The sequence below is a fragment of the Ctenopharyngodon idella genome, chromosome 7 (genome assembly GCF_019924925.1).
Source record: "Ctenopharyngodon idella isolate HZGC_01 chromosome 7, HZGC01, whole genome shotgun sequence".
Classification (NCBI taxonomy): Eukaryota; Metazoa; Chordata; class Actinopteri; order Cypriniformes; family Xenocyprididae; genus Ctenopharyngodon; species Ctenopharyngodon idella.
In genome coordinates, this window is record NC_067226.1 from 25,849,992 (window position 1) to 25,876,982 (window position 26,991).

A 26,991-nucleotide genomic window follows, 5' to 3' on the forward strand; every position below is an offset into this window, starting at 1 on the left:
CATATTTCTTTATTACGTTTACCTCAACATTGCCCACTAATAACAATGTGCATCCCATAAATAAATATGTAAATAAATTAAAAACAAACATCAAAACCAAGACTCTCATCATGACCTTACTGTCAAAATGACACCCTTTTTAATCATGTGTGACAGTGCGCTCGCTCTCTCTCTCTCTCCTCCTCCTCTCCCCGCCCCTCTTTCCTGCCTATATGACCAAGACAAATTTGAATGTTCTATTTTATGCGTGGCTATGGGTTTAAGGACAGTTGAATAAAGGTGAGTTATTTTAATTTAGCGGATTTTTGATGTTTTTTATTTTTTATTTTTGTTGGCATGTGCTGAATTTGATTTGTTTTGACAATACGAACAGCACTTATGTTATATCCAAAAATGTATTTTTACACTATATATTATTTATATACTAGTAATACTATATATATAGACATGCTCAAATTACAATCTGACAGTTATGAATTCATATTATGTATTCTTATGCGATCTGTATTGTAAGAAATAACATATTATGCTTGAGATTTAGAAAACATGTAATGTAGGTTGTTTCATACACAACAATTGGCATTTGATCTAATTTGGCACACAGACACATTAAACATTTGGCCGTGTAAGAAAATTGCTGTCATCCACTGGGGCCGTGTTTGAGAGCAGCACAGCTGCATTCGTAAAACTTGTGAATTGCTGTTAAGTGCTATTAAGTGGTTGAAACTCATTTATTTAGACATGGGAATTAATAATCATTGTTAGGGTGTGTAAGGGTGTCACAGAGGAGTACGTTTTCATTTGCAGAGCAGTGACGAAAAGCTAAAGTGATTTCCTGCCAATTTTTCAAAAATAATGCAAGCATGCTTACTTCCGTGCACTTCAGAGGTTTTAATATGAAACTGTGCATGGCGGGAGAATGGTGTCTGTGTGGGCAAAAAAGCCACAGCTTGTCATGGTCTCTATAAAACATGTTGCAAGTTGCTGAATAACCAGCTAAAGCTTTTTAAAAAAAATAATAATAATTATTTGAATAAATAATAGGTTATTTGGAATTTTATGAAAGTATAATTTACACTTTCAGTCACAATCATTTTAATTTCTTTGAAAGAAATCTCTTATATGCTCACCAAGGCTGCATTTATTTGATGAAAAATACACTAAAAACAGTAAGATTGTGGAAATATCATTGCCATTTAAAATGACTGTTTTAATACATTTTATGTATGTCATTTATTCATGTGATGGAAATGCTGAATTTTTTGCAGCCTTTACTCCAGTCTTCAGTGTCAAATGATCCACTAGGAATTATTCTAATATATGCTAATTTTGTGTTAAATTATTATCAATTATTAGTGGTGCTCGGTTACTAATACTGCTTCTTATTATTATCAATGTTGTAAACAGTTTTACAACATGACTGCTTAATATATTTGTGAAAATCATGATAAATTCAGGAATAGAAAGTTGAAAAGAACAGCATTTATTTGAAATATAAATTGTTTGATACATTATAAATGTCTTTACTGTCACTTTTTGATCAATTTAATGCATTCTTGCTGATTTTTTTTGTTTTTTCTTAGAAAATCGTACTTAGCCCAAACTTCAGGACTGGAGTTATGGTGCTGAAAATTCAGCTTTTCCATCACAGGAATAAATTGCATTTGAAAATATATTCAAATATAAAGCAGTTCTTTTAAATTGTAATAATATTTCACAATATTACTGATTTTACTGTATTTTTCATCAAATAAATGCAGCCTTGGTGAGTATTTCACCATTAAAAACATTAAAACTCTTTATTATTTCAAACTTTTGACCTGCAGTGTAATTAAATGATACATTTGATTGATTTATTTCATTATTTCTCCCTGTTTTTTCTCCACTCTTTTTAGTCATGACACAAGCAGATAATATGAGTGGCAGCACTTCAACTGTCCTTGTCCTCCTCTTCTTATTAATCATACTTGCTCTGGCTCTGGTGTATTTTTATAAAAAGCTTAATGCGGACACAAATGGACAGTACACCGTCCAGCGCATAGTCTTCGCCCCCGGCGGCCTACGGGATCGATTGAGACAAGGAGTTGGGGTTGTGGAAAACAGATTTGGTGTCCACATTTGGCCTCAACCCCGTGATGACGAGGAGAACATAGGAGGTAATGATGAAGGGGACGAAGAGGGCAAAGGTCATGACAAACAAAATGACAGTTACGCAGAGGAGGGAGAACAGCAGGAAAATGTTAACAGCGGGGACGATTCTTCGAGTGACTATTCCAGCGTTGACCTGAGGGAGAGGGCAAGGATGCAGAGGGAGGAAAAGAAAAGTGACAAGGACGAAGCTGCGGAAGAGAAGGAGAAACAGGAGGAGCAGGAGGGAGGAGCAGCAGCAGGAGAGGAGGAGAAAAGTGAAGAAGTGAAGAACGAAGAGAAAGTGGGATTACTCGTAGATCTAACGCCATTTAGAGGTAGCGCAATTTGGTCTGAGGAGGACAAAGATGGAAATGAGGAAAATGACTTGACTGCTTTATGAAAAGCACAGACACATGGCTTTCGAATTTAATAGGCGGGGAATCAGGTGTTGTGGCCCAGTGGGCAGCACAAAACATTTTTTTATATATGTAATTAAGAGTCAGTTGAACCCTGTAAAGCCTGACATAAAAATCTAAAAAAGTTTATTGAACCTTAAGACAAAATGTTTAAAACAAATCGATTTTGTGGAGCATCATGTTTGATACTCATATTTTAACATGATTTTTGTAAAGCAGTTATGTTTGGATAAGTAAACCTAAATTGCTTCAGAATCTTGAAATTTTACCTGAAGGGAAACTTTTTTAGAATTATATTAAAAGGCCTTTTACTTGGGGAAAAAAAGAGGAAAAAATGTATAAAGCATCATTTCGACAAAGGAAGGCATATTTGAATGTATACTACCGGTTTTTCAAGTTTTGATCATGTTGATAAATTAGAGGGCTTATAAGTTTCTGTAGGCTATCAAATATACAGTAGGTTTTAACTTTAAAAGTCAGTAAAACAGTTCCACACCCTTTCTGTAAACTGTTCTATCCACTTCCTGTTGTTTTTCTGCCAATGCTGATTGTGTGCAAAAATACATTGTCAAACTTGTTAACATTTTTATTAGATGTATATATTTTTTCATTACAGAATATTTTTCATGACAATAAAGTGATTTTCAGAATTGTCTAGTATTTTAATATGATCTCACTGTTGCCACTAAAGTGAAAATCTCACAAAACCTGTCAAGAACGTGTTTAGAATATATTTAACCTCAAAATATTGGCATGAAACAAACTTGCCATAGTCATAGTCTATATCCAAATGAGATTAGGGTGGGACTTGATTTTGTCCAAGGGGAATTGATTGGATTGTTGTGGATTGCTATTGGTCGATCTCATGTGAGTGACAGGTTGTCCCGCCCTCGCGCTAGTAAACACATCATCAGAGATGTCGCTGCAAGAGGGAGGGAAGGTAATTTTAATTCAAGATTACATGGGCGCATTCAGTTTTTTTTTTTTTTTTTTAAATGTTGTGCACATATTAAACATTTATAATAAACACTGCAATATTCCATAAAAATAATAATTCTCTAATCTGATTTCATAGTGACTTTATGTGCATTATGACAATTGTGGACTGGACAAAACATTCGTCCTGATGTAGCATAATAGAGCGTCAAACCACCAACCATTTTGGGGCTGCAACCATGAAAACCACATCTCTCTTATCGTAGTCGGTCATTTTGAGCAAGGTTTATGGCTTGAGGCAAGATGATGATAAGGAATGTGTGCTAATATTGTAAATAAGACAATGAATTTTTAAAGTTAAAATAAATATAGATACTGAATTGTTCCATTTAACTAAAATACAATCACAGGCCCGCAGTCCTGGAATATAACATTATAATTACTAATTAATATAATAATAATAAATTAGTATAATGCACTTAATTTCCTATAGGCTACATTAGAGATGCTCGATGTTGCGTCCAGCAAAGTTTAGTTTCATGTCCAAACAGACAGGCCTGAAGCAGATAGTCAACATTTTTCGGTTTAAATTGCTAGAACCGGGTTAGAACAAAACCACAGAAACATAAAGAATTCGTTTATTTGAACAATTATTTGAAAAAATATCAGTAGGTAAGTTCAGTTTTACAACTATAGCCTCGATTTCAAGGTGGCTGATACAGACGGGGATGTAGCTCAGTGGTAGAGCGCATGCTTCGCATGTATGAGGTCCCGGGTTCAATCCCCGGCATCTCCACTTCTTTTTTTTTTCTTTCAAGAAAACAATAGTGGACACGTGAAGTACTAATACAAAATTACTTTAACTTAAGTCTATGCGACGACAGTCACTGAATTTACTGATTTTATATCTGTAGAAAAACATCGAATGCACGTACGTTTGTGAAGATTTGAGGAGGAGACACTTGAGTCGGAAGTTGCACTCCTGCGCAAACCATTGGCGGGTTAAACGTCAGTGGGCGTCGTAATCGCCACGCCATTGGTCAGTTTAGCCTACAGTGGGCGTGGTCACAGGCAGACGCACGCAAACAATCGAAGAATCCTGCACATTCCTTACTAGAATAAGAATAACATTTAAATGTCTTTACATGGCAGTAGGTAAAATGAGCCATGTCGTTTAAGAGACCTTTAACTGCGTTTTGCGTCGACTGTGTATTTTAAATCAAAATAATACAATAATTCTATTTGCCTTTTTCTCTGTGAAAAAAAAAAAATCTGGGACTATTGTTATATCGCATGGATACTTTTTCCTCAAGTTAAGATGGATTCGCCCAAGGAATATTACCTCCTTCTTCAATGATTTGAATGCAAACGAGTGAACACGAACGATCTCTTATTGGTGAGTGTTTGCATGCTTTAATTCGTCGCATTTGGGAGAAAACGGGCCTTTTGCTTTCCCGTGTGCTTGCACATTCAGTTAGAAAATCGGGGTTGTGAACATGTTGTAATTGACAGATAAAACAAGTAACTGAGCCACCATGACAAAATGAACCGCTACCATTTTATATTTAAAGAGAATTAATATTACGATGACAAACAGAATTAAACACCTGCCTTGCAGGTTTATTTCTCGGAGAATGGACATTTTAAGGATGCAATGGAAGAAATGCGTTACTAAAATGTCTTGCATGTAACACAACATGTGTGGCAAGCGGTTTTAACATTTATTGTCTATAACATTTACATGGTCTATTTTATGTTACTGATACTTGATTTTTATTACTAGTAAGTAGCTACTTCAGTCTTCTGTTTGTGCTTCAGTTATTTTTATTCAGTATCACTAGTACTGTTATAGTAGGCTACCATTTGATGTTGGTCGCTTTCCTTAAAGTGACAAGTCATTGTTTAATAGTAACACATTTCAGATTTTTGCTATTAACTTCATAGTATATATGATTCAGATATTAATAATTTACAGTTTACTGACTAATTCTTGTACAGTTGTTGCTTGGATCTATTACATATTTTCTTGTTCAGTTCAAATATAATAACCTAGTTATTAGACACTAAATTATGTGTATAACAATTGTTACTAATAACATTATAAACTTAATAGTAAGATATACATATGACCATTAAAAGCAATTGTGACTACTGAGATGGAAATATATTTCTATTTTCAGTTGAGATAGATAAAACAGTCACTTAAATGGGTACCAGTGTTGAATAAATGCATGCAAGTAATGCTGGAATGATTACTAGTAATGATACTGACAAGTAGCCGATAAGTAAGGAGTATACATATTATTAGTGAAATTGAAAGAGGTACTAGTCACTTTTAGGTTACTCACAAGTAACGTGCACTAGAAAGTAGATACTAGTTATAAATGCTAAAATGGCTTGCCACAGCATGCTGCATAACATTCCCTTTGTGGTCAAATGCATCGCTTGCTTATAAACGCACCTGTGCTGTGCACGGGAATTAATCGCTGCAAAATAATGAACTAAGTCAAGACACTATCATATATCATTATTGTGGACGTGACTTTATTTTTCTTCGCGTAGGTATGAGATGTTGTTAGCCTCGGCCGTGGTCGTCTGGGAATGGCTGAACGAGCACGGGCGCTGGCGACCCTACAGCCCGGCGGTGTCCCATCATATCGAGGCGGTGATCCGCAGCGACCCTCGCGGCGCCGGGAGCGTGGTGCTGGGCCAGGTCGACTCGCGTCTATCGCCGTACATCATTGACCTGCAGTCTATGCACCAGTTTCGGCAAGATACCGGTGAGAGAGAACGACATCCTACATGATTTTATCATGCAGCTTCTTGCTCATCTATTGTATTTTATTAATATGATGCCTTAGCTCTTAGATCAATCAAATGCGCTAATGATCTCAGCTCTGTATTGTGATGACTTAAAGGCAAACGTCTGCAGATGTTTTGAAAGATCACTGTGGGATGAAAAAGGTTGGGCAGGGCCTCAAAACCTTCATTTCAGCAACAACCTCTTCATTTTTCTCAAGTCAGATCACTGATAGAGTTTTAAGCTTCATGTTTGTAATTCACACTTGTATGTCTCATGCAATGTGGAGTTCAAGTGGCTCTGCCATGAACTCTTAATGATTTTTGTAAATGCACATGAGTGCTTTGCTGGCGAGAATGAAGGAATGATTTGAACCTATAACAAGGGGCAACGTGAAGCCGAAACAAAGGGGTGGATTGTTGGCTGTCAGAATTTTGGGAGTCTCTATCACCCATGCTGACAAAGGCCATTGTGCAAGGCTGACTAGACTTCATGGGAAGATGGAGGAATGGAGAGAATAGGGTCGGCGAAGGGTAGCGGCCCATCGCTCCAAAAACAAGAGGGAGGAGGAGATGGAAAAATGAATGGTAGTAGAGTGAGGTCATGAAAGGGGGTCGGATGGATAACCTTTGTGTTATAGTTTATGGACTGTCAAATTCCTGAGACTAATTGTACTGTAGTACTAACGCATAGTTTTGCTGCAAACTGAAAATGAAGTAATTACATTTGGGTAGTTGGTTAATTGGATAAATTAAACCAGTCGTAGTAAAGTTTTTCGGCAACCAGACACCACAAATTTTACATATTGCTTCTCTAGCATTGTTTTTTTCAAGCATAAACACTACTGATATTTACCTGTTGTAGCTTTTCCTCATTGTGTGCACAAAATAGACACTGAAGCAGTCAAAACACATAATTGGAGAAGCACTAATTAAACGTCATAAACTATTTTGTCTGATTTTTTTTCTTGCTCTTTTGATTGAATATTTTCAGTTGCTGAAATTTCAGTGCATCCCAGGTGGATCAATTAATATGGATGACTCATCTTTTACACGTGTATACAATTTATTTTGTCCAATAATACGCTCTTATAATTGAGAAAGCCCCTTTCCCTTTAAATTATAAATAACATGTACCTCTAGAAGACCGTAAAAACAATCATGAGTCATCAGTGTATGATGTGCTATATTTGTGTTATTTTTTATGTACTACATAAACTAATTGTAATTCAGTAATATAATAATTTAAATATTTTAAATAATGATGTAATTATTAATTAATAAAATTATTATAACTTTAATAACATTTTAATAATGGGCCATTGGCTAAATAAAAGTATAATTATTTAAAAATAAAAATTCTGTCATCATGTTATCACCTTTATGTCATTGCAAAGCTTTAAATCTTCAGAACACAAACAAAGATATTTTTGATATTCAATTTTTATTATTTGTCCATTAATAAAATTATTTTATAATTTATCTATTTTTGTCTAGCCATCGTAAATCCACACAACCAAAAAAGACAAAAAGACATCGTAAAAGTAATGAATCAAGCGGTTTAGTAGCTTTATATTATGAACAGATTTAATTCTGGCTATTTATATATAAACACCGATCGACGCACATACATGGAGCTCATAATTAAAATATAAAAATGTAATTATCCTATTAGCTCATAATAAAATATCTTCATTTGTGTTCTGAAGATGAACAATAGTCTTATGGGTTCCTGTTTCTTCCCATTCAAATCAACAAACACATCAACACATGACTGAAAACTGTGCTTGTCAAACATTTTTAAAGTAGTTTTGCTAAACTATCCCCTCTGCTCTTCCTTACAGGGACACTAAGACCCGTGCGGCGAAGTTTCTATGACCCGCGGTCGGCTCCGGGGCAGGGTTGGGTGTGGGAATGGGAGAATGACTCGGGCTCATGGACGGCGTACGACACAGAGGTCAGCATCGCCATCCAGGCGGCTCGGGACCGGCAGCAGCCCTGGCTGGACTTAACGCCATTGGGCTTCTGCTACCTTATAGACCTGCAGAGTATGACGCAGATCAATGGACAGACGCAACGGCGCCGGCGCATCCAGAGGCGCTCAGACCTGGCCTACCCGCTCGTCTCTGGCCCACTACCTAAGCCACACGCGTGGTCGTCCGCCGGAAGTGGTGGACTCTTGGGGGTGGGAGTTTCAGGGGTTAGTGGAGGGAATGGCAGTGCCTATCCCAGTGGAGCTCTCCCAGCTTCTGCTATTACTTCACTGGGTCAACCATGTTCCTGCCAGCAGTGTATGCTAGTCTTGGGCGTCAAGACCCCTAGCATGGCACAAACTCTCGGGCGGAAACCACCACCAATACCCAAGCCGCCGAGCCCAAAGGCGCCATCAAGGGGACACTCTTACTCTCTTACCCTGCCTCACCCTCCTTCCCTTTCCAGAGTCCTCTCGCCACATAGGAACTCCACCTCGGGTGCTAGCGGAGGCTTTGGACACTCCCTCTCTCTGCTGGGTTCAGCCACTGCCGCCCTGTCGATATCCTCTAACCGTCCTCCTCCACCTGCTGTACCGCCACCCCCGCCTCCTTCTACCATACCCCACACGACCTCTGTGTCCAACCCTACAGCACCTACACCCTCCAACGCCCTTATATCTACAGCGACCACCTGCGCTCCCACGCCCTCTGCTCGTGTTCTGGGTCCTGTGTCCACGGCATCAGCAGCTTGTGCTGCCCCGGTGCCACCTCGCAGTAGTCTGGCAGGCCTTAGCCGCCCCGCCCTGCAGAGAATCGCCATGGCACAGTCACGGGCACTCATTGCATCAGGGTAAGTTGTCACAACTGGAGCCACCTGTGATTGTAAATTAAAGTCTCCCTGTGGTGAAAATCAAGTTTTTAATGTTGTTTATATGTCTGTGTGGTGTTTTTAATATGCTTTAAGACAAACCATGTGCAAATTTATAAGTCAACACCATTGCAGAGTATTTTCTCCTTAAAACTGCAGTGAACCAAAGACGCGGTTTGAAATCGCTGGCTTTTCTCATGTCACAAACTCAAATTACCTTGTAACCAATCACATCAACGTGTGATAGTCAATTAGTGGATCTCTGAACTGGTGTGAGTGAGTGGAGGTGGGGCTAATTTGCATATTCATAGAATCGCATATACTAAATGAGGCAAGGGAGATGTAAAGCTATTTTAAGGCACGAAGAAATTTTTTTTCAAGGATAAAATATTTAAATATGTCATTTTGGTGATCAAAGATGAGTTTTAAGGGATAACGGGGACTTTAAGTGAAAATAACGGTTCTAAAAGGGGGTTTTCACAGCAGTGCCATAAAAGAACAATTTTTTTGGGTTTTCCAAATAACCTTTCACTAAACAGTTCTTAAAAGAATTATGTTTTCCTTTGTGTTAAGGATTTTTTTTAATAATCTAAAGAACCCTTTTCTACTATAAAGAAACATTTGTACATTTGTAAAGTTTCATGGATATTAAATGTTCCATATGGAACCATAAATGCAAAAACCTTTATTTTAAAGAGTGTAGCATTCAAAAGTCTGCGGTCAGTAAGTTTTTGCTGTTTTGAATTCATCAAAGAGACCTGAAAAAAAAAAATCACGGTTTCCACAAAAATATTAAAGAGTTAGTTCACCCCAAAATAAAAATTCTGTCATTAATTACTCACCCTCATGTCATTTCAAACCAATAAGACTTTCGTTCATCTTTGGAACAAATTAAGATTTGATGAAATCTGAGAGATTTGTCCCTCTATTGACTGCCTTTGCAACTTGATCATGGTTCAAAAAGAGATTGGAAAGCTAATCCATATGAATCGAGCGGTTTATTCCAAACTTTCTGAAAGAGACTTGATTGCTTTTTATGATGAACAGATTAAATTTAGGCTTTTATTCACATATAAACATTGATCAGCGAACACAAACAGAAGCTCAACCGAAACGGCTTGACGCGTGAGAACAAACATCTTGCGGAAGCTCAAACGTGGTGTGTAACACGAGAATGAACCTCATTGGTTCCTGCAGAAGCTCAAATGTGCTGCGTAACATGAGAATGAACCTCATTGGTTCTTGCATGTCAAGCAAACATGTTTGAGCTTCCATTTACACAACTGATGTGTGAGTTGATTAATGTTTATATGTGAATAAAAGCCTAAATTCAATCTGTTCATCATATAAAGCGATCGAGTCTCTTCAGAAAATTTGGACTAAACCACTAAATTCATATGGATTAGTTTTACGATCTCTTTATGAACTTTTCGAGGCGTCAAATTGTCAGTTGCGTAGCTGTCTATAGAGGGCCAGAAATCTCTCAGTTTTCATCAAAAAGAACTTCATTTGTGTTCCGAAGATGAACGAAAGTCTTACGGGTTTGGAACAACATGAGGGTGAGTAATTAATGACAGAATTTAATTTTTGGGTGAACTATCCCTTTAAAATGTTTAAAAACATATTAACATTGAAAACAGTTATTTAAAATTGTAATATATTTCATAATACTACTGTTTTTACTATAATTTTCATCAAATAAACGCAGCCTTGGTGAGCGTAAGAAAATTATAAAAAACATTAAAATCTTAGCTAAACTTTTAAATAACAGTGTATGAGAACCAAGTTAGTTGGCTACTGAATACAGCTGACTAAAGGTGGAGTCACATTTACTGTTGCACTGTGAAATTTCATGGGTGAAATCCAGTCATTTTAATAGAAATCCATGTGATCTGGAGTTTTGGGTGAGGTCGAAAAAGTTACCCATGCAGATTTTGCTTGTGTTCTCTTTAGTCACGTAAATTCCCAGCATTGAGCAACAGAAAGCTGCTTGGTTTGAAAGTGATTTCTAAAGTGTGCTTCATGCATTTACTTGCTACACTATTGACAATGGACCTTTGGACCTTTTTTTGCTTTTTTGCTTTAATGAAATTTGGCCCAAATTTCACTAATGTGACCACACCTTAACTTTCAAAATGCTTGCAAAGACCAAATTTTGTACTTGCATCTCTATGTGTATAAAGTATGAGATTGTTAAATGATTTAGCTTGAATTCAATCTCTGCTGCCTCAAATGTCAAAACCTTGACTATTTACAGAAAGTCTGTCACTCTGGGATGTGTACACAGAGATAGTTAGCTCAGATTTATTGCTGTTTTCAGAACGCATTTCACTTTTGGGAACCGACTAAAATACTGTAATATAAACATGACAATTTACAGAACTTAAATCCAATACATCAACTTTCTTGTTATAAAGGGTTACATTACTAGTTCATTTGTTATGTTTGTGTGTAGGCTTGTGCTGTGATGTGAAACGGTTTCACTTCTGTAATAGTTTATTTTTGAAGAAAAGAAACTTGTGTTTTAAGAATACTTGAAAGATTGACACATTTAGGCCTGTTAAAAGTAAGAAAGTTTTATTTAGCACTGCTGGCCTGTAGTGTTTTTAACGCTTGGTCCAAACCTGAATTTCATTCTATCCTGCTTCTACTCTCGTTTCACATTTTACTTTTGGATCCGGACCTCAGTAATCAGTACACCAGAATTCTCTCACTACCTACTTGAAGATAATCACTGGAACAGCAACTGGGGTCGAACATAAAACCTTGAACATCAGAATGGATCGATCCCATCAACCTCAACTTTTTTCGTCATTTGACATTTTCCAAGAAGGTGACGTTTAAAGCAGTGTTTTATTGGTTATTTTCAAGTGGAACTGGGAGAATTTGGTGTTACGGGTTGTATCATGAGAAAGTAGCATGAGTGGCACTTTGTGGTCAGAGATGGAAAATTTAAAGTTGAGTATTTGTAGCACGTGTCAAATAATAGCACTTGTTACTAATATTTACCATAAGCTACATCCGACAGTGTTAATTTTCTCAGCTGTTTTTTTAAATTAGTCAAATGTACTTTTTAGTTTTTTATCATATTTAGTCAACCTTATCCTGTTTTTGTTTAGGTCAAGTTTTAGTGGACTAAACATCTGTGTATTTTAGTCTAGTTTTAGACTAATTTATATTAATTTCAAAAATTGCAAATTTTTTAACGTTTTTCTATTATTGCAAAAAAAGATTTTGCATTGTCACACAGAAGTTGCTTAAGTGCGTTTATTCAGCAACCACAATTGCAAACAATACAGTCGAGATCCATGTTTGGATTTATTACAGTTCATCACTGAGAAGGTTTGATCGCAGATTTAGTTGCAGCAAACAGCGCAAATGGCTCGTGAAGGAACACAGACTGAATGACACTTTCATTTGAGCACAATATCTCAGTGGAGATTGCTAAACTCCAGCTTACTTGTTTGTCGGTGTTTTCAGATCATCCACGCTTCTTCTGTGTTGTAGAGAGAGCTTGGTTGCCAGATTGCAAAGATTAAGTAAAACACTGGACAGAAAATGTATCCTTTTAAGAGAAAAGCTCTGATTGGGGGATTTAAACTCTTGACATCTGGCAACCGCAAGCATGAAAGCTTTCAATTTTGTCGTCTCCTTTTTTTCCAGACAAAAATAAAAATATATTTTGGTAAAGTTTTTATTTAAAGGGTTAGTTCACCCAAAAAATTAAAATTATCTCATGATTTACTCACCCTCAAGCCATCCTAGGTGTATATGATTATCTTCTTAGATATACAGTATTTAAAAAAATTTCCTTGTTCTCCAAGCTTTATAATGGTTGTGAGTGGGGGGCCACATTTTGAAAAAAAAAAAAAAATGCATCCATCCATCATAAAAGTAATCCATACGCTCCAGGGGGTTAATGAAGGCTTTCTAAAGCAAAGCGATGGGTTTTTGTAAGAAAAATATCCATATTTAAGACTTTATTAACTATAATAACTAGCTTTCGGCAGATGGCCATACGCATTGATTTGCAGCGGAGGAAGAGTAAGATGACCCGACACACGACGTAATGACGAACGCGGAAGTGCAGAGAATAGAGCAAACACCAGTCAGGAATTAGAAATCTAAAATGAGAATTTATAAAGAGAATTGTCGGAGGATTTCAATATAAGAGAAGAGGAGCTTGAGTTTGTTGCACAGCCCTATTTGTTTGAAGCGTCTAAGCTTACGATACTCCGACATCCTGCGTCATAGGGGTTACTCATTTGGCGCAAGTCGACTTGCGCAGTATGTGTATGGTCGTCCGCCGGAAGCTAGATATTTGAATTTATAAAGTTTTAAATATGGATACTTTTCTTACAGAAAAGCCTTTATTAACCCTGGAGCCATATGGATTACCGTTTCATTATGGATGGATGCATTTTTTTTTTGGCTTCCAAATTAGGCCCCCCCCTTCACAATCATTATAGAGTTTGGAGGACTAAGGATATTTTTTAAATATATTCCCGATTGTGTTCGAAATAAGATAGTCATACACCTAGGATGGCTTGAGGGTGAGTAAATCATGGGATACTTTTCATTTTTGGGTGAACTAACCCTTTAACTACATAGTCTTGTCTTTTTTCGTCAATGATATTGCATGTTAATTATGGTTTAATGGTAGCACAGGTACGTCTCTAAGATGTCTGCTAAAGAGCACTTAGTCTGGAAAGCATCTGTTGTGTACAAACATCTCATAAACATCTTAGCAGTTTTACATACATTCTAAACCATAAACATCTTAAAGATGTTTTCTAAATGTCTATTTAACTGACAGGAAACGTCTTAGAGACCTGTTGCAGATGAGCAAACACTTTAAAAATACATCTGGCAGATGTAAATGCAGACATCAAATAGACGTCTACGTGACACGTGTTATCAGGGTTGGTGTTGTCTCGTCTTAGTCATGAAAAAAGGTCGTCTACGTACATAAATGAACATTGTTAATGAAATTAACTCTACTCCGACCGACGTCTGGAACAGAACATAGGTTTCGAGGATCATGCTTAGGTTATACTAGACTTTAGGATCAAGACGTGTGAGTCTCTGAAAGTAAAAGCCATATTATATTATATTCCACTTGTGCTACTAAAAGTTTTTGGAAGAAGTCTCTTATGTTCACCAAGGCTGCATTTATTTGATTAAAACTACAGTAAAAACAGAAATATTGTGAAATGTGATTATAATTTAAAATTGCCTGTTTTCTGTTTAAAATTTAAATTCAAACATTTGAACAGTAGTGTATATCTCATTATACCATCACTTGGAAAAACTGTGTGGCCTGTGGGTTCCATGTGAGAAGGCAGAAGAATAGTTAATGAAAGGAAGCTTTCTAGACGTAGCTAGTCGATGGGAGTCCACCATGAGTGTCAACAGGTCAGTCTCGTTCATTAGACTCCCACCTCCTTCTTTCGGTCTTGTTCTCCCTGTTCCCCGTTCCCAGGCTCCATTCATTCCTGGGGGCCCCTTTAGCTCTATTGTGTGAGTGTTTTCGAGAGCGTGTGTGTGCGCCGAGTGCGTATCCAAGGCAACCTTTGTTGGCAGTCGGCAGCTTGGGTTTTATATTTGCAACACAATGCAGTTAAAGGGGGGGATGTCAGTGGAAAGACAGAGGAGGGGGAAGAGATTTGGTAGTCTGTGTGAAGGAGGTTTGGGAATAGTTGCTTGATTGAGCAAGTGTTTGTTTTGAGTGTGTGTGTGCTTGTGCAAGACTCAGACGCTGTCCTGTAGACACAAACGTCTGTCTCAGACACTGGAGGAACGCAGATGAAGGTTTATGCGTAGTGGCATATGACTGGGATGAGGAGTGAGCCATGAAAAGTGAAGTGAGCCAACGAACAACATATTTAGGCGTGCTCTGGCATACTGATAAGTATCAGGATGTGGTTTAGATTTTTACAAGCATGCACACACAAAGAAACATCTTATAAGGCAATCATGAATGCTCAGTATCATCTAATAGTTCTGTGGTTTTGTGAATAATAAATACAGTAGCCTATATATATCTTTTGTATATACACTACTGTTCAAAAGTCAGAAAGATTTTATTTTACTTTCTAAAGAAATACAGTATTCAGCAAGGATGCATTAAAATGGATCAAAAGTGACATTAAAGACACAAAAAATAATTTCAAATACATCTTTTTGAACTTAATATTCATCAAAGAATCCTGAAAAAAATGCAGATGTTTTCAACATTGATAATAATAATGTTTCTTGAGCAGCAAATCAGCATATTAGATGTCATGTGACACTGAAGACTGGAGAAATGATGCTGAAAATTCAGCTTTGACATCACAGGAATAAAGTACATTTTAAAAATATGTTACAAGAGACGTATGAAATATGTCATTTTAACTATATAATATCTCGTTAAAACATCCTTTTTATGACATATGTCGTTATTACGAGAAAATATATTGTTTAAATGACATAACATCATTATTATGACATAATTGAGTGGAAAATATATTTATGTGGCAGCAATGCGTCACTGTAACATTATTTTTTTAAAATTTTATCTGCAAAATAGAAACATTTCCACCTGTGTTATGAGAACTTTGGACCCCAGTGTGTATATTTACATTATCATATAATTTGTTAATGAGTTCTAATAGACAGGATTACTTATTTCTTGTGCTGATATGTTCCAGGTTAAATACAAGTCGAGGTCCTAAATAGCATCCGTGCTGCTTTTTATTACCACCGAAAATGATTTCACCTTCCACCTCAGTTTGTGCAAACAGACAAAAATCATCTTTACAGTAATGAACCTAAGACACTGCACAAGAATAAATACAAAAGATACATAAAACTTAAACAATAGTGAAACTAGTGTGATAAAATAACTTCCTTAAAATGAATGGGAATGCTAATGGCTTACAGACCTTCTTGTCCTAAACTCTCCTAAAAGTATTTCCCCATAGATATGCAAGTGCATACTGTACCTATGTTTTTATGAGTTGTTACAAAATAAACGATGAGCTGAGTGTTTTTTATTTTTTAGTAATTAGCAGAGTGCTGCAGATGCAGAACCCTGAACATTCCTTAACAGGTCTCAAGTATTTATATTTAAACCACTAGAGGGAGCTAGAAATAAAATTCTCTCTGTATGTCTAGAGAGTCTGAGAAATGTCTGGATTATACCGTACTTCTAGACCTTAAAATTCAGACAAAAGTGTAACATTTTATTTCACTTTATTTTAGATTGTATATATGTTTTTCATTTTATCACCAAGTCAATATTAAAAAGCTTAGATGCCCGAGTAAAGGAATGAAAATGTTTATTCATTTGTTACTACAGTCAGGATTGGTCTCACAAACTCTTGGCCCAGTCAGCAAGCAAGTAAAAAAAAAATGTGTAAAAAAATGTTCGGTTTAGAGGTACAACAGCTTGTCACTTTGGCAGTACACTGAAGTTGTACCTTTTTTACCTCTAAAAGGTGCATATTAGTACCTTAGATTAGCAATACATACCTTAAGGTACTACTATGAACCTTTAAGGGGTAGATAAGGAAAATAGATGTACTTTTAAGGTTACTGCCCCAGTGACAAGCTGTGGTACAGTTTTTGCACATTTTTTTCTGAGTTTCAGCCAGTCGGTTTTTGCGGGTGTTTAGTTGATGGTGACAATGATTAGTTGTTTGTCACAATGATTGCATGTTTGTTTGTTCTTTATTTTTATTCACTTTCAGTTGTGTTTCTGCCACCACTAGAAATTGGTATGTATGTCACAAGTTAGCGGCACCACGTTTATCCCCTTGAAAGTGTTTTCAATTCTTCTTTGAGTCATGCTTAGTTTTTTAAGGTGGGTTTCTATCTGTAGCAGGCATTGGGTGAAAGCAGGGCTCCCATATGGCACCTATAGCTGGACGGTAATTGAGCCTGACGTCACTGATGAGAAATCTCTCTCTCGCTCTAACATGAACCTTCACCTGTAAACCTCCTTGATCTTTTCCAGGTACACTTGCAATGGACGTAAGACAATTGTTGATTGATTGTACATTAATTCTATTTTCTTTTAGCACATTAGTTGTACAGTTAAGCACTACTGTCATGATACTGTCATGCTTAAATTATACTTACATAATACACACAAAATGCACAAAACATGCCTTTTTCGACAGATAATTACTGTTTTGATTTTAGTTGTTTTTTTGGCCAATATGCATCATGATTTTGCTGACGCAGTAAATCATGTGAGGCTTTTTTTTTTAACTCAGTTAAAAATATTAATATAGATTTACAAGTTTCACTTTCCCTTTTTTTGTTAATATTGTGTTTTTGGACATATACCATGGTATTCTTTGATGTACCATGTAAATAAGTAAAACATGTAAATTTATAAAATGGTTACCACACAATACAAATATTAAAGCCAAAAATATGTATCAGTGCAACTTTCATGAAGTGAACTTTCACTAAAAGCCTTCCTTCTGCGGAAAAAATAGTCCCTGACCGTGAGCAGCAACAGAACTAACATTATTACGCCACTAGATGGCAGCAAAGACTGTCTTTATGAGTGTGTCAGTCAGTAATGAAGACTTTTACATTGAAAAGACTGAATTGTTGTGAACACGGAACAAGACACAACTGACAAATGCTTTGACTAGTGCTGTCAGTCACGGGAAAACCCCTTAACTGTTAAAAGGACAAGATAATACATCGGACATTTAAACAGATTTTTTATTATGAACATAGGACTGATCTGAAGGAAAATGCTAAATCTAAACGCAGGTAAACTCGCTCACTCAATCTCTTTCTCACAACACTCTTCTACATAATACAGTAAGCTTCAATGAACAATATCAATTGAGAACATACAGTTGACGTTGCTAAGAGTGGTTGCTAAGGGTGTTGTGTAGTGATACACAGAACCGTTGGGTGAAGCGGTCATAGCTGTGTTTTATCATGAATAAATGAAGCTATTGACCAATCAGAATCAAGGACAGGAACTAACCGTTTTATGTGCTATACGCTACTATTCAAAATGTTTCTTGAGCAGCAAATCAGCATATTAGAATGATTTCTGAAGGATCATGTGACACTGAAGACTGGAGTAATGATGCTGAAAATTCAGTTTTACCATCACAGGAATAAATTACATTTAAAAATATATTAAAATAGAAAACTGTTATTGAAAATCACAATAATATTCCTGTGAAATATTATATATTATTGTAATATTATATATAACAATATTACTGTGAAATATTTTTGATCAAATACATGCAGCCCTGGTGAGCATTAGACTTCTTTCAAAAACATTTAAAAAGCTTAGAGACCTCAAACCTTTCATTGTAGTCTATCTGAACTGTGTATCATTCAGCACTGTGGTTTATATGAAAACACTATGGTACTACCATCTAATGCCAGAGTATTTTAATGAAACATAAACGAATAATCACAGAAATAAATCACAATCTGACTATAACACAAACAAAAGGGCTGGCAAATGGGATTAAGTCGACATTCTTAAAACAAGCTAAAAAGTAAAAAGGATTGTGACCGGATCAAGGTCGAAAGTCTTGTCAGTGAGTTTTTTTCATCAAGCTAAGCAAAACCCCTTGACGTTAGAGATTCCCCTCCTCCTGCCCTCTCCACCTGTTCCCTGTTTCCCTTCCATGTTTCATTGCTCTCTTCATGTTTGTCAGTAAGTGGCTACATCTGGCTGTGGTTTGATTAGGCGAGTTGTGCTTACGCCTGCAGCCATATGGGTTCTGTGCTAATACCGCTAGATTAGCCAGCAGCAAACGTGACTGAAGATTTGCCGGTCGCCTCCTTTCACCCCCACCCAGCACATGCACACCAACTCCCTGCTCTCCCTCCTCTACTCATTTTTCATCTTGGTGGTGGCACCATGTACCTTCACACCTTGCTGTGAACGCATTAGCTGATGTTGGCACACTGATCTGTGTTTTGAGGTTTCGGTGTGACCAGGGCTGTCTCCAGTGGGGCAAAAGGTGGTGACGATTCAAGCGATTTCACCCCCACCTTGTAACGTGATTCCGTCCGAGAGGGATTAAACATTCCGTAATCACTATCATAAAGATAAAGTTTATCAGAGTGATAAAGATTTTAACTGATCACTTCTGCTTTCCAAACATCCCGTACCATGATTGGACAGTTACACATGGTCTTTGGGTTTATATATTGTCCAAGTGAATCTTGCAAAAACATGTCCAGGTCACATTTCAAAATAAAAATAAGCCAAGTTTTGTGACAGTTAAGATTTTTATCATTGTGACATTATTTTCATGGCAGTTAAGCACATTTTCTCCCAAGATTTTCATTATTGTAATGCATACAGATGTTTTACACAAATATTTTATATATATATATATATATATTTTAGAGAGAGAGAGAGAGAGAGAGATATTGATTATTCTCTTTCTTTTCAATGGTTATTCTACTATTAATTTAAGAGTACTTTTTAATCATTGTTTTATAATTTAAAAAACTGAAGGAGAAACAAGTTTTGGTTATTTTATTTTATTTTTTTATAATTTTTTTTTTTTTTTTTGGTTTTGTTATGATGTAAAACTTTTTGATTTGTAATCAGAAACTTTTACTACCATGATGTATAAAATGTGTAATGTGTAAAATTAATATCATGTACTTAAAAAATAAGCATTATATATATATATATATATATATATATATATTAGTGTGTGTGTGTATGTATATATATATATATATATATATATATATGTGAATACACACATATTTAACAAAAATATATTTATATATTAAATATATTAATTAATATATTAATATTTATATTAAATATTTCTTAAATATATACATGTATGTTTGTGTATATAGATATACATAATAAATATACACAGTACACACATATATTATTATGTAAACACAAAATTTTATTTTGGATCCGATTAATCATTTGACAGCATATATATAGCATATGTATATACTGTATATATATATATATATATATATACAGTCAAACAAAAAATTATTCAGACCTTTTTGATTTTTTTGATATATTTGATAAAACTTTGACCTGACCATGTTTTGCTTAAGTGTTATCTGACATTAATGAATGAGGTGTCTGAATAAATTTTGGTTGTACTGTATATATGACAATGTATTATATTATTTTTTTAAGTACATTATATTAATTTTTATATAATATAATTTATGATTTTTTTCTTTTAAATTTGTGGTGAGATCCCCGGCATGTTCTTGACAGACTTTGTGAGATTCATCCATATATATCCTTGTGTCTATGTCAATATAGTCACTGACTGTGCATGCCCATATACGACCAAAATGTTTGAACTCGTGCAGGACACACACATGGTATGGATGTGTGCGTGTGTGTGTATGAACAACTATCTTGCACTATGTGCCAGTGTGATGGAACCTTATGGCGGTGTGTCAGTGTGTGACGTTGAGAGGTAATCCTGGTCTCTGTGACGTGGATCACCTCTTTCCTAGCTGCTTGTCAACAGATGGAAACTCGAGGATTAGCACTATAAGAGCGACGGCTGACAGAGTGAGGCAAGACAACCTCATCCAGAAGAAGAACAACTCAGAGAAAGAGACAGGGGATATATGTGAACAAAACTGCATTGATTCCAGGCTCTCAAGAGGGGGAAAACAAATCAATCTTACTGAGTACAGAGACTGCGAAACATTTGAAGAAGTTTGAGAGCAGAACGCAAGGAAGATTCCAAACATTACTCTTGCTTTTCCCTTTTTGACTCAAATTTTTCTTTGGAGATAATCGGAATAGTTGAGACATGACTGTTATCAAGGTCAAACAGTGAGTATCTTTGAACACGTTGCTCTAGTTGTTTTGTTTGTTCAATAGTTGGTAAGCTAATAGTCCTCTATTGGTTTTTAACAACTAACCCTCAATTATAAAGTGCAGAAAAGTAGTCTATTGTAAAATTTTCTAGGGAAAAAAACCCCAAATACATTGTCATTTATCAATGATTATTGCCTTTTGGTTTGGTTTTTAAGTTTAACATAAGAACAACTTTACATTAGTTGCCTTATTGGTAGTTATATGCCAACATCTTTGTTAAACAGTAGTTTTTGTTTGTTCAAAATCTCCCTATTGGTTAAGATTTGTAGTTTTACTCATATGTTCTGTAATGTTGAGTTGAGATGCCATAATTGTTTGACCAAGTACAACACTGGCAATCTAAATATCTCCACATATGGGCAACAGGTTGTCAGGTCATGTGAGGGTTTGATGTGCAGTACACACTGCTGTTGTCTGCTGATTCAGTGCCAGTTTAGTTTGACAGAAGGTGTGACCTGGTTTACATACTGCAGCATGACTCGGCATGTCTGCGGGTCTGGATGGGTGTGATACGCAAGCAGGTGTAGCTGTGACAACAACATGGTTATTTCTGTTCGGATCCAGATTATGATTATCGATAAGACCATTGTGGTGCGTGTCTGTGTTTCTGATTGGTGAGTGGTTGCTTGCGTAGTGGAAGCATGTGTCATGTCTTATTTCTTTTGTTATGTCTTTATAGAGTCCCCACCGTCCCAGTGAAGAACTTAAATGGATCCAGTCCTGTCCATCCAGCTTTGGCAGGTAAGAAACTTTATGCAAATAAGTTATAAATAGTGACTGATGAGGATTAAATATAGTAACATATTTGGGATCATTTAGCAACAAAAGACAATCAACCTAAAAATAGATGGATACAAAACAGATGGAATTCTCTCTTCTCTTTGGTTAGGTATCACTGGGATTCTAATGAGTGCCGCTGGACTCCCAGTCTGCTTGACCCGCCCACCCAAACTTGTGCTCCACCCCCCACCTGTCAGCAAGAGTGACATCAAACCTGTGCCAGGCCTCGGCCACTGCTGCCGGAAAACCACAAAGAAGCAGGCCCGCAAAGGTTAGGTTATGCCAATTATGATATATATATATATATATATATATATATATATATAATACAATTATTTATATAATATATTTAAAATAATAATATTACAAATTTAATTATTAAAAATTAATAATTTTATTAACTTTTGACCAGTAGTCTGTGTATATGGGTCATTGACGAATAAGGTTTTTAAAAGTGTAAAATAACATAATGGAGATATAATTAATTTTGAAGTTTTATTTAGTGTTAACAATGAGATTATGTGGTTTTTATAATCAGTTAACACTGATTTTATAATTTTTTAAAAGATGGACAACATTTGTCACCAAAAAAGTCATTCGGTTTAACCAAAATTTCGGTTTTACCAAATGACACTTTTGGTTATACCAAATGACAATATTTTCAAACAATGCTAACAGGCTGATATCTAGCTAGTTAGCTTGCTAGCTAGCTAGCAAAAGGACAATCAAACATTTTATATTTAGTACAAGTTTTTAAAATATTACAACATTTTCCATGTTTTATAGCGGTTGTACCGAATGACCTGATGTTTCGGGACGTGCGTATGAGCAAGAGAAAACATGAATTTTTCAAATAGTTAAGAGAGAGTTAGTTACTTTACTTCACGACCACGTGGTCCTTTGCAGGTGTCTGAATGATGTCACATCCTGTCACATGATATTGACTGCATGACTTGATCCAAAATGGTCCCTTTATATTGGTTACTCCAAATGACATCAATGAAATTCATTTTTCCAGACATTCTTTCTCACGGCAAAGCAACGACTTCTACATATAATTTTAATACCATTTTGCACTATGTTGATATGATGTCATCAAATCATACCACAATAAAAAAATATATACATTTATTGCATTTTAAGATATTTTAATCACAAATGAAATGACGGTATTGGCCTTTGGGCGGTTAAACCGAATGACCTTTTGACACTTAAAAAACTTTAAAATACCTTTATATGTAGCAAAATATATTTAAAACCTTTTGGATTCAATAAAAGAGATCTAGTTGTACTACCTTATATACTTTGGATGTCATATCTTTGTTTTTTAATATTTAGGGGTCTTTGGACAAAAAAAATGACCCGTCACGTCAGTGACCCATATATAAACAATATATACCACATAATAATAAAATATGTGACAGATTATTTCCTAAATCTTTATTTGTTTTAGCTTATTTTTTCTTTCATTTGAGCAGGTAGAACTTCAGAAGAAGTTGTTAGAAGATATCTCCAGAAAGTCCGCAACCCACCCGAGGAGGTGAACATACATGATTGATATTTTTTAAAATATTTTTAATTATAATTGAAATATAACAATTATAAATATTTTAATTAAAAAAATAATTATATCTTTCATTAGATTAACTAAACTCAATTAAACTAATTGTTTTCTTTTTTTCTATCAATTTGAATCTTTCTTAGGATTGCACTATCTGTATGGAGTCTCTCTGTGGGCCATCTGGCTATAAAGGCCCAGGTGTCGGTGGCATTTCTCGGGCAGAGTCGGTCGGTCGACTGTCTCAGTGTGGACATCAGTACCACCTGCAGTGCCTGGTGGCCATGTACAACAACGGCAACAAAGACGGCAGCCTTCAGTGTCCCACCTGCAAGACCATCTACGGTGTTAAAACCGGCAACCAGCCACCAGGCAAGATGGAATACCATGTCATTCCTCACTCCCTTCCTGGACACCCTGACTGCAAAACCATCCGGATTATCTACAACATACCCCCTGGCATTCAGGTAAGAGTCATTCACTTAAAATAGAGCTTGTTAAAAACCAGAGCATCCATTCATATTGGCGTGTGCCACCTACATCGTATATTGCACTGCTGCAGTGTTATATAACTGCATGCATATGTTATATAACTACAATGTAGGTCTAAACAGCTCTGTTTATGATTGTTTTAGGGTCCAGAGCATCCCAACCCTGGGAAGCCCTTCACAGCACGTGGATTTCCAAGACACTGCTACCTCCCTGACAGTGAGAAAGGCCGTCTGGTGAGTGTCCAGACGTTCACAGTCTCATTTATCTGCCTACTGCTCTTAATAAAGAGAACCTGTTATGCTTTTTTCACATTTTCAACTGTGGGCATGAAAAAGGTCTGCAAATTCACTCCAAAGGGAGTTATTCTCTATATCAGTGCGCACTGTTTCTGAACTCCCTGAAACGCCTCCATTGTAGTCTTGAGTTTTCTTCCAGGAACAAACACAGTATTCCTCATTTAGAGCGTGTTATTTCCAAACACACTCAAAGCGGTTGACCAATCACAACACACTGGTTCAACCGACCAATCAGAGCACATTGCGCTTTTTGAAAGGTTGGGCTTCATAGAGACAGGAACTAAATAGAGCGTTACCAAAGTCCCTTTAGGACAATTCATTTCACTCGGCAGCCATCTTTGAAATGCCTCTTGGGCATGCAAGTGCAGCTCCTATCTCTTTGAATGGGGAAACATCTGTTTGCCAAGCTTTCGATTAAATTTCCTATTTGAAATCACCAATGAAATCTGACAACTGTCTCATAAATTTTGTTTCTAAATGCTCGAATCATGACAAAAAACGGTATTTTTCAGGCTGGATCAAGCTAATGCACATGCACAGTCAGAAAGTGCACGTCTCTTGTGTCTCATTTCGGAAACGCGCGTCTGTTTCTATAGGAACCGGAGCTTCTAACGGCCGCTGCAGTGACGCGATGACTTTACCAATCGCCGATTGGCTCTTATTTAGAAGGCGGGACTTCCGCCATATTGCACGTTGCACTTTCTCCCATTCAAAATAATATGAGTGATGCGTCTTGTGTTATTCTATAGTCTTTGGGAATACTGACAGACTGGGAAGAGAGGTGCTGCAACAAATATGTGAAAAATAAGGTGTTTTTTTGAACAAACCTATTAGTAGACTCCAAAATTAAAATCAAGAAGGGCATAATAGGTCCTCTTTAATGTACATTTTCCATTTTTTTAGCTTTTATTCTAAACAATCCCTGCTCTAATAGGTGTTGAAGCTGCTGCTGGTTGCTTGGGACCGCCGGCTCATCTTCTCGGTGGGCACATCCAGCACTACAGGCGAGACGGATACGGTCATTTGGAACGAGGTGCATCACAAGACCGAGTTCGGCTCCAACCTGACCGGCCACGGTTACCCAGACTCCGGCCACCTTGACAACGTCCTGGAAGAGCTGAGGGCGCAAGGCATCACTGAGGAAGAGTGTCTGAGGGACTGAAAATTCAAGTCGGACGACAAAGACTGGATGTTTTTTTGTGTTAGTGTTGCCAAATCTGAATTCAATTCCCAGCTCTTGTTTCTCAGAATGCCTGAGACACTTTCGAAATCAAAAAAACAAAACAATGAAGGGACTCTGAATGGTTTGTAAGTCATCATCGCTCAGTTTTTTCAGTGATATTAGCCCTCCTAGTGCTAAAGAAACTGTACGAGCCTGTTAGAAGTGGGACAGCCAGCTGCAAGAACTTTAACAAACAACATTGCACTGTGCGCGCTATTGTGGTGGAGCCGTTATCTTTTTGAAAATTCAAAGGACCCGTTAACGTCCTCCCCACAAAAACTAGATTTGTACAGTGCAATTTTGTCGCTAGTGGGCTGCAGACATAGATGCCGGTGTCTGCTCAACCATTTAATGTATTGTAGTTCTGTGAAGGATACGCAAAACAAAGGTACTTCTGTGCATGTAGTTGTATCATTCGGCGCAGAGGCGATTACGTCCTTGGTGTAACCGAGGCCGCCACTTGTTGCCAACTTTGAAGCTCCAGTTGCAGTTTTAGATGCCGGAACGTGAATGTTTACTGCCCCATAGTGGCACTTGTTAACATATACATTCCAGTAATAACCATGGTATTTATTTGACAACATAGTTTTCGAGATGTTTGCAGTATTTACATTAACCACTTATATTTGTACTTATTTTATTGTATCTTACATTATTTTATATTGTCGAAACGAGAAACCTGTATTGTCATTCATTTCGGGATGGGAACCAATCTCTTTCCAGACACACAGAGAGAGAGCGAGAGAGAGACATTCAACTGAAACTGCTTCGTTAATCAGTATTAAAGAAACGTTGAGACTGGCGGCCAATGGACGGACAACGCACAAATTTAATGAAAAATATTAACTCATTTCTTTGTGATTGGATTTGCTGTCGGAGACCGAAGAATTACGAACAGGGCCTGTGTGCGAAACTGAGCCAAGCTCAATTAATGGTGTTTTATTGTGACATCATCAATTTAGGAACCAATAAGGTTTAGATTCTCTAAAGATGAAGGTGTTGGCCTTTTAAATGGTTACAAAAAGCAACTAAGCTACCCTGTTAAGTCTGTTGAAGTTCTATCCTGTGGACAAACTGTCTCCGGTTGCCTTTCTGGTCGGTACTCTGTAGGTCTATGGTGGACCTGTTTACAAAGCTGTTGACGAAACGTCTGCATGTATGTACATGCAAATGTGTAAGCTTACATTTATAGTTGATGTGCTGTATGTATGTGTTTTATGTACACAATTCTTTCCCCCTGCATCCAAAAGCATGTTGTGGAAGTAAATGAGTATTTCTTTTTCTTGTATCATTTTTTTTTTATAATATACTTTAACTTTCTTCTTATAAGCTATTAGGTTTTTTCCACTGTGAATTTTTTTTAATTTCTTTTATTGCACTTGTATGATTTGATTTATTGTCCAGCCAAGTTCCTCATGATAGTTGCTATGGAGAGAACAGTGAAAATGGCATCGCTGCCAGGACGAAAACTGTGAAGACAGAGAATGGAGCTAGGAGAACTAATGTTGCTGTATAATATAAAATGTACAAAACAACTCTTGCATATTAAATAGCTGCTGGAATACTGAATAAATATTAAAGGTACTCAAGAAAAGCAAATGCTGGTTTGGGTTGTCTGGCTGCAGTTTTTAACTTTTTTTCCTCAACCA

General features: G+C 36.6%; 2 protein-coding genes and 1 non-coding gene across 6 annotated transcripts; all 3 read left to right on the top strand.

The window, feature by feature from the left end:
• The first annotated feature begins 137 nt into the window (after positions 1–137).
• On the top strand, positions 138–3,196 carry si:ch211-119e14.1 (cilia- and flagella-associated protein 251). 2 transcript variants are annotated; one of them, XM_051899904.1, is made up of 2 exons: positions 138–279; positions 1,896–3,196. In XM_051899904.1, exon 2 carries the CDS (start codon positions 1,898–1,900, stop codon positions 2,528–2,530), a length of 633 nt encoding a protein of 210 aa, XP_051755864.1. In that variant the 5' UTR covers positions 138–279; positions 1,896–1,897; the 3' UTR covers positions 2,531–3,196. The 2 variants fall into 2 exon arrangements, with proteins under 2 accessions (XP_051755864.1, XP_051755865.1); XM_051899905.1 differs by lacking the exon at positions 138–279 and adding an exon at positions 1,584–1,765.
• Positions 3,197–4,206: 1,010 nt separating this feature from the next.
• trnaa-cgc (transfer RNA alanine (anticodon CGC)) lies at positions 4,207–4,278 on the top strand. Its single transcript has one exon. It is a non-coding gene; the product is annotated as a tRNA-Ala (tRNA).
• A 256-nt stretch (positions 4,279–4,534) lies between these two features.
• Positions 4,535–26,941, top strand: dtx4a (deltex 4, E3 ubiquitin ligase a). 3 transcript variants are annotated; one of them, XM_051899873.1, is made up of 9 exons: positions 4,535–4,878; positions 6,045–6,262; positions 8,126–9,104; positions 21,674–21,735; positions 21,884–22,045; positions 23,253–23,314; positions 23,479–23,799; positions 23,968–24,057; positions 25,055–26,941. In XM_051899873.1, the coding sequence occupies exons 2-9, from the start codon at positions 6,052–6,054 to the stop codon at positions 25,280–25,282; spliced, it is 2,115 nt and encodes a 704-aa protein (XP_051755833.1). In that variant the 5' UTR covers positions 4,535–4,878; positions 6,045–6,051; the 3' UTR covers positions 25,283–26,941. The 3 variants fall into 3 exon arrangements, with proteins under 3 accessions (XP_051755833.1, XP_051755834.1, XP_051755835.1); XM_051899874.1 differs by lacking the exon at positions 4,535–4,878 and having other exon boundaries at positions 5,895–6,262; XM_051899875.1 differs by lacking the exons at positions 4,535–4,878; positions 6,045–6,262; positions 8,126–9,104 and adding an exon at positions 20,294–20,949.
• Positions 26,942–26,991: the final 50 nt, after the last annotated feature.

What these genes read in the sequence shown, in the direction of transcription:
- si:ch211-119e14.1 (XM_051899904.1), top strand. Translation starts at nt 1,898, where the DNA reads ATGACACAAGCAGATAATATGAGTGGCAGCACTTCAACTGTCCTTGTC.
- dtx4a (XM_051899873.1), top strand. Translation starts at nt 6,052, where the DNA reads ATGTTGTTAGCCTCGGCCGTGGTCGTCTGGGAATGGCTGAACGAGCAC. An exon ending in TCCGCAACCCACCCGAGGAG is followed by an intron (nt 23,315 to 23,478) that starts GTGAACATACAT and finishes AATCTTTCTTAG; the next exon opens with GATTGCACTATCTGTATGGA. An exon ending in ACAGTGAGAAAGGCCGTCTG is followed by an intron (nt 24,058 to 25,054) that starts GTGAGTGTCCAG and finishes CTGCTCTAATAG; the next exon opens with GTGTTGAAGCTGCTGCTGGT.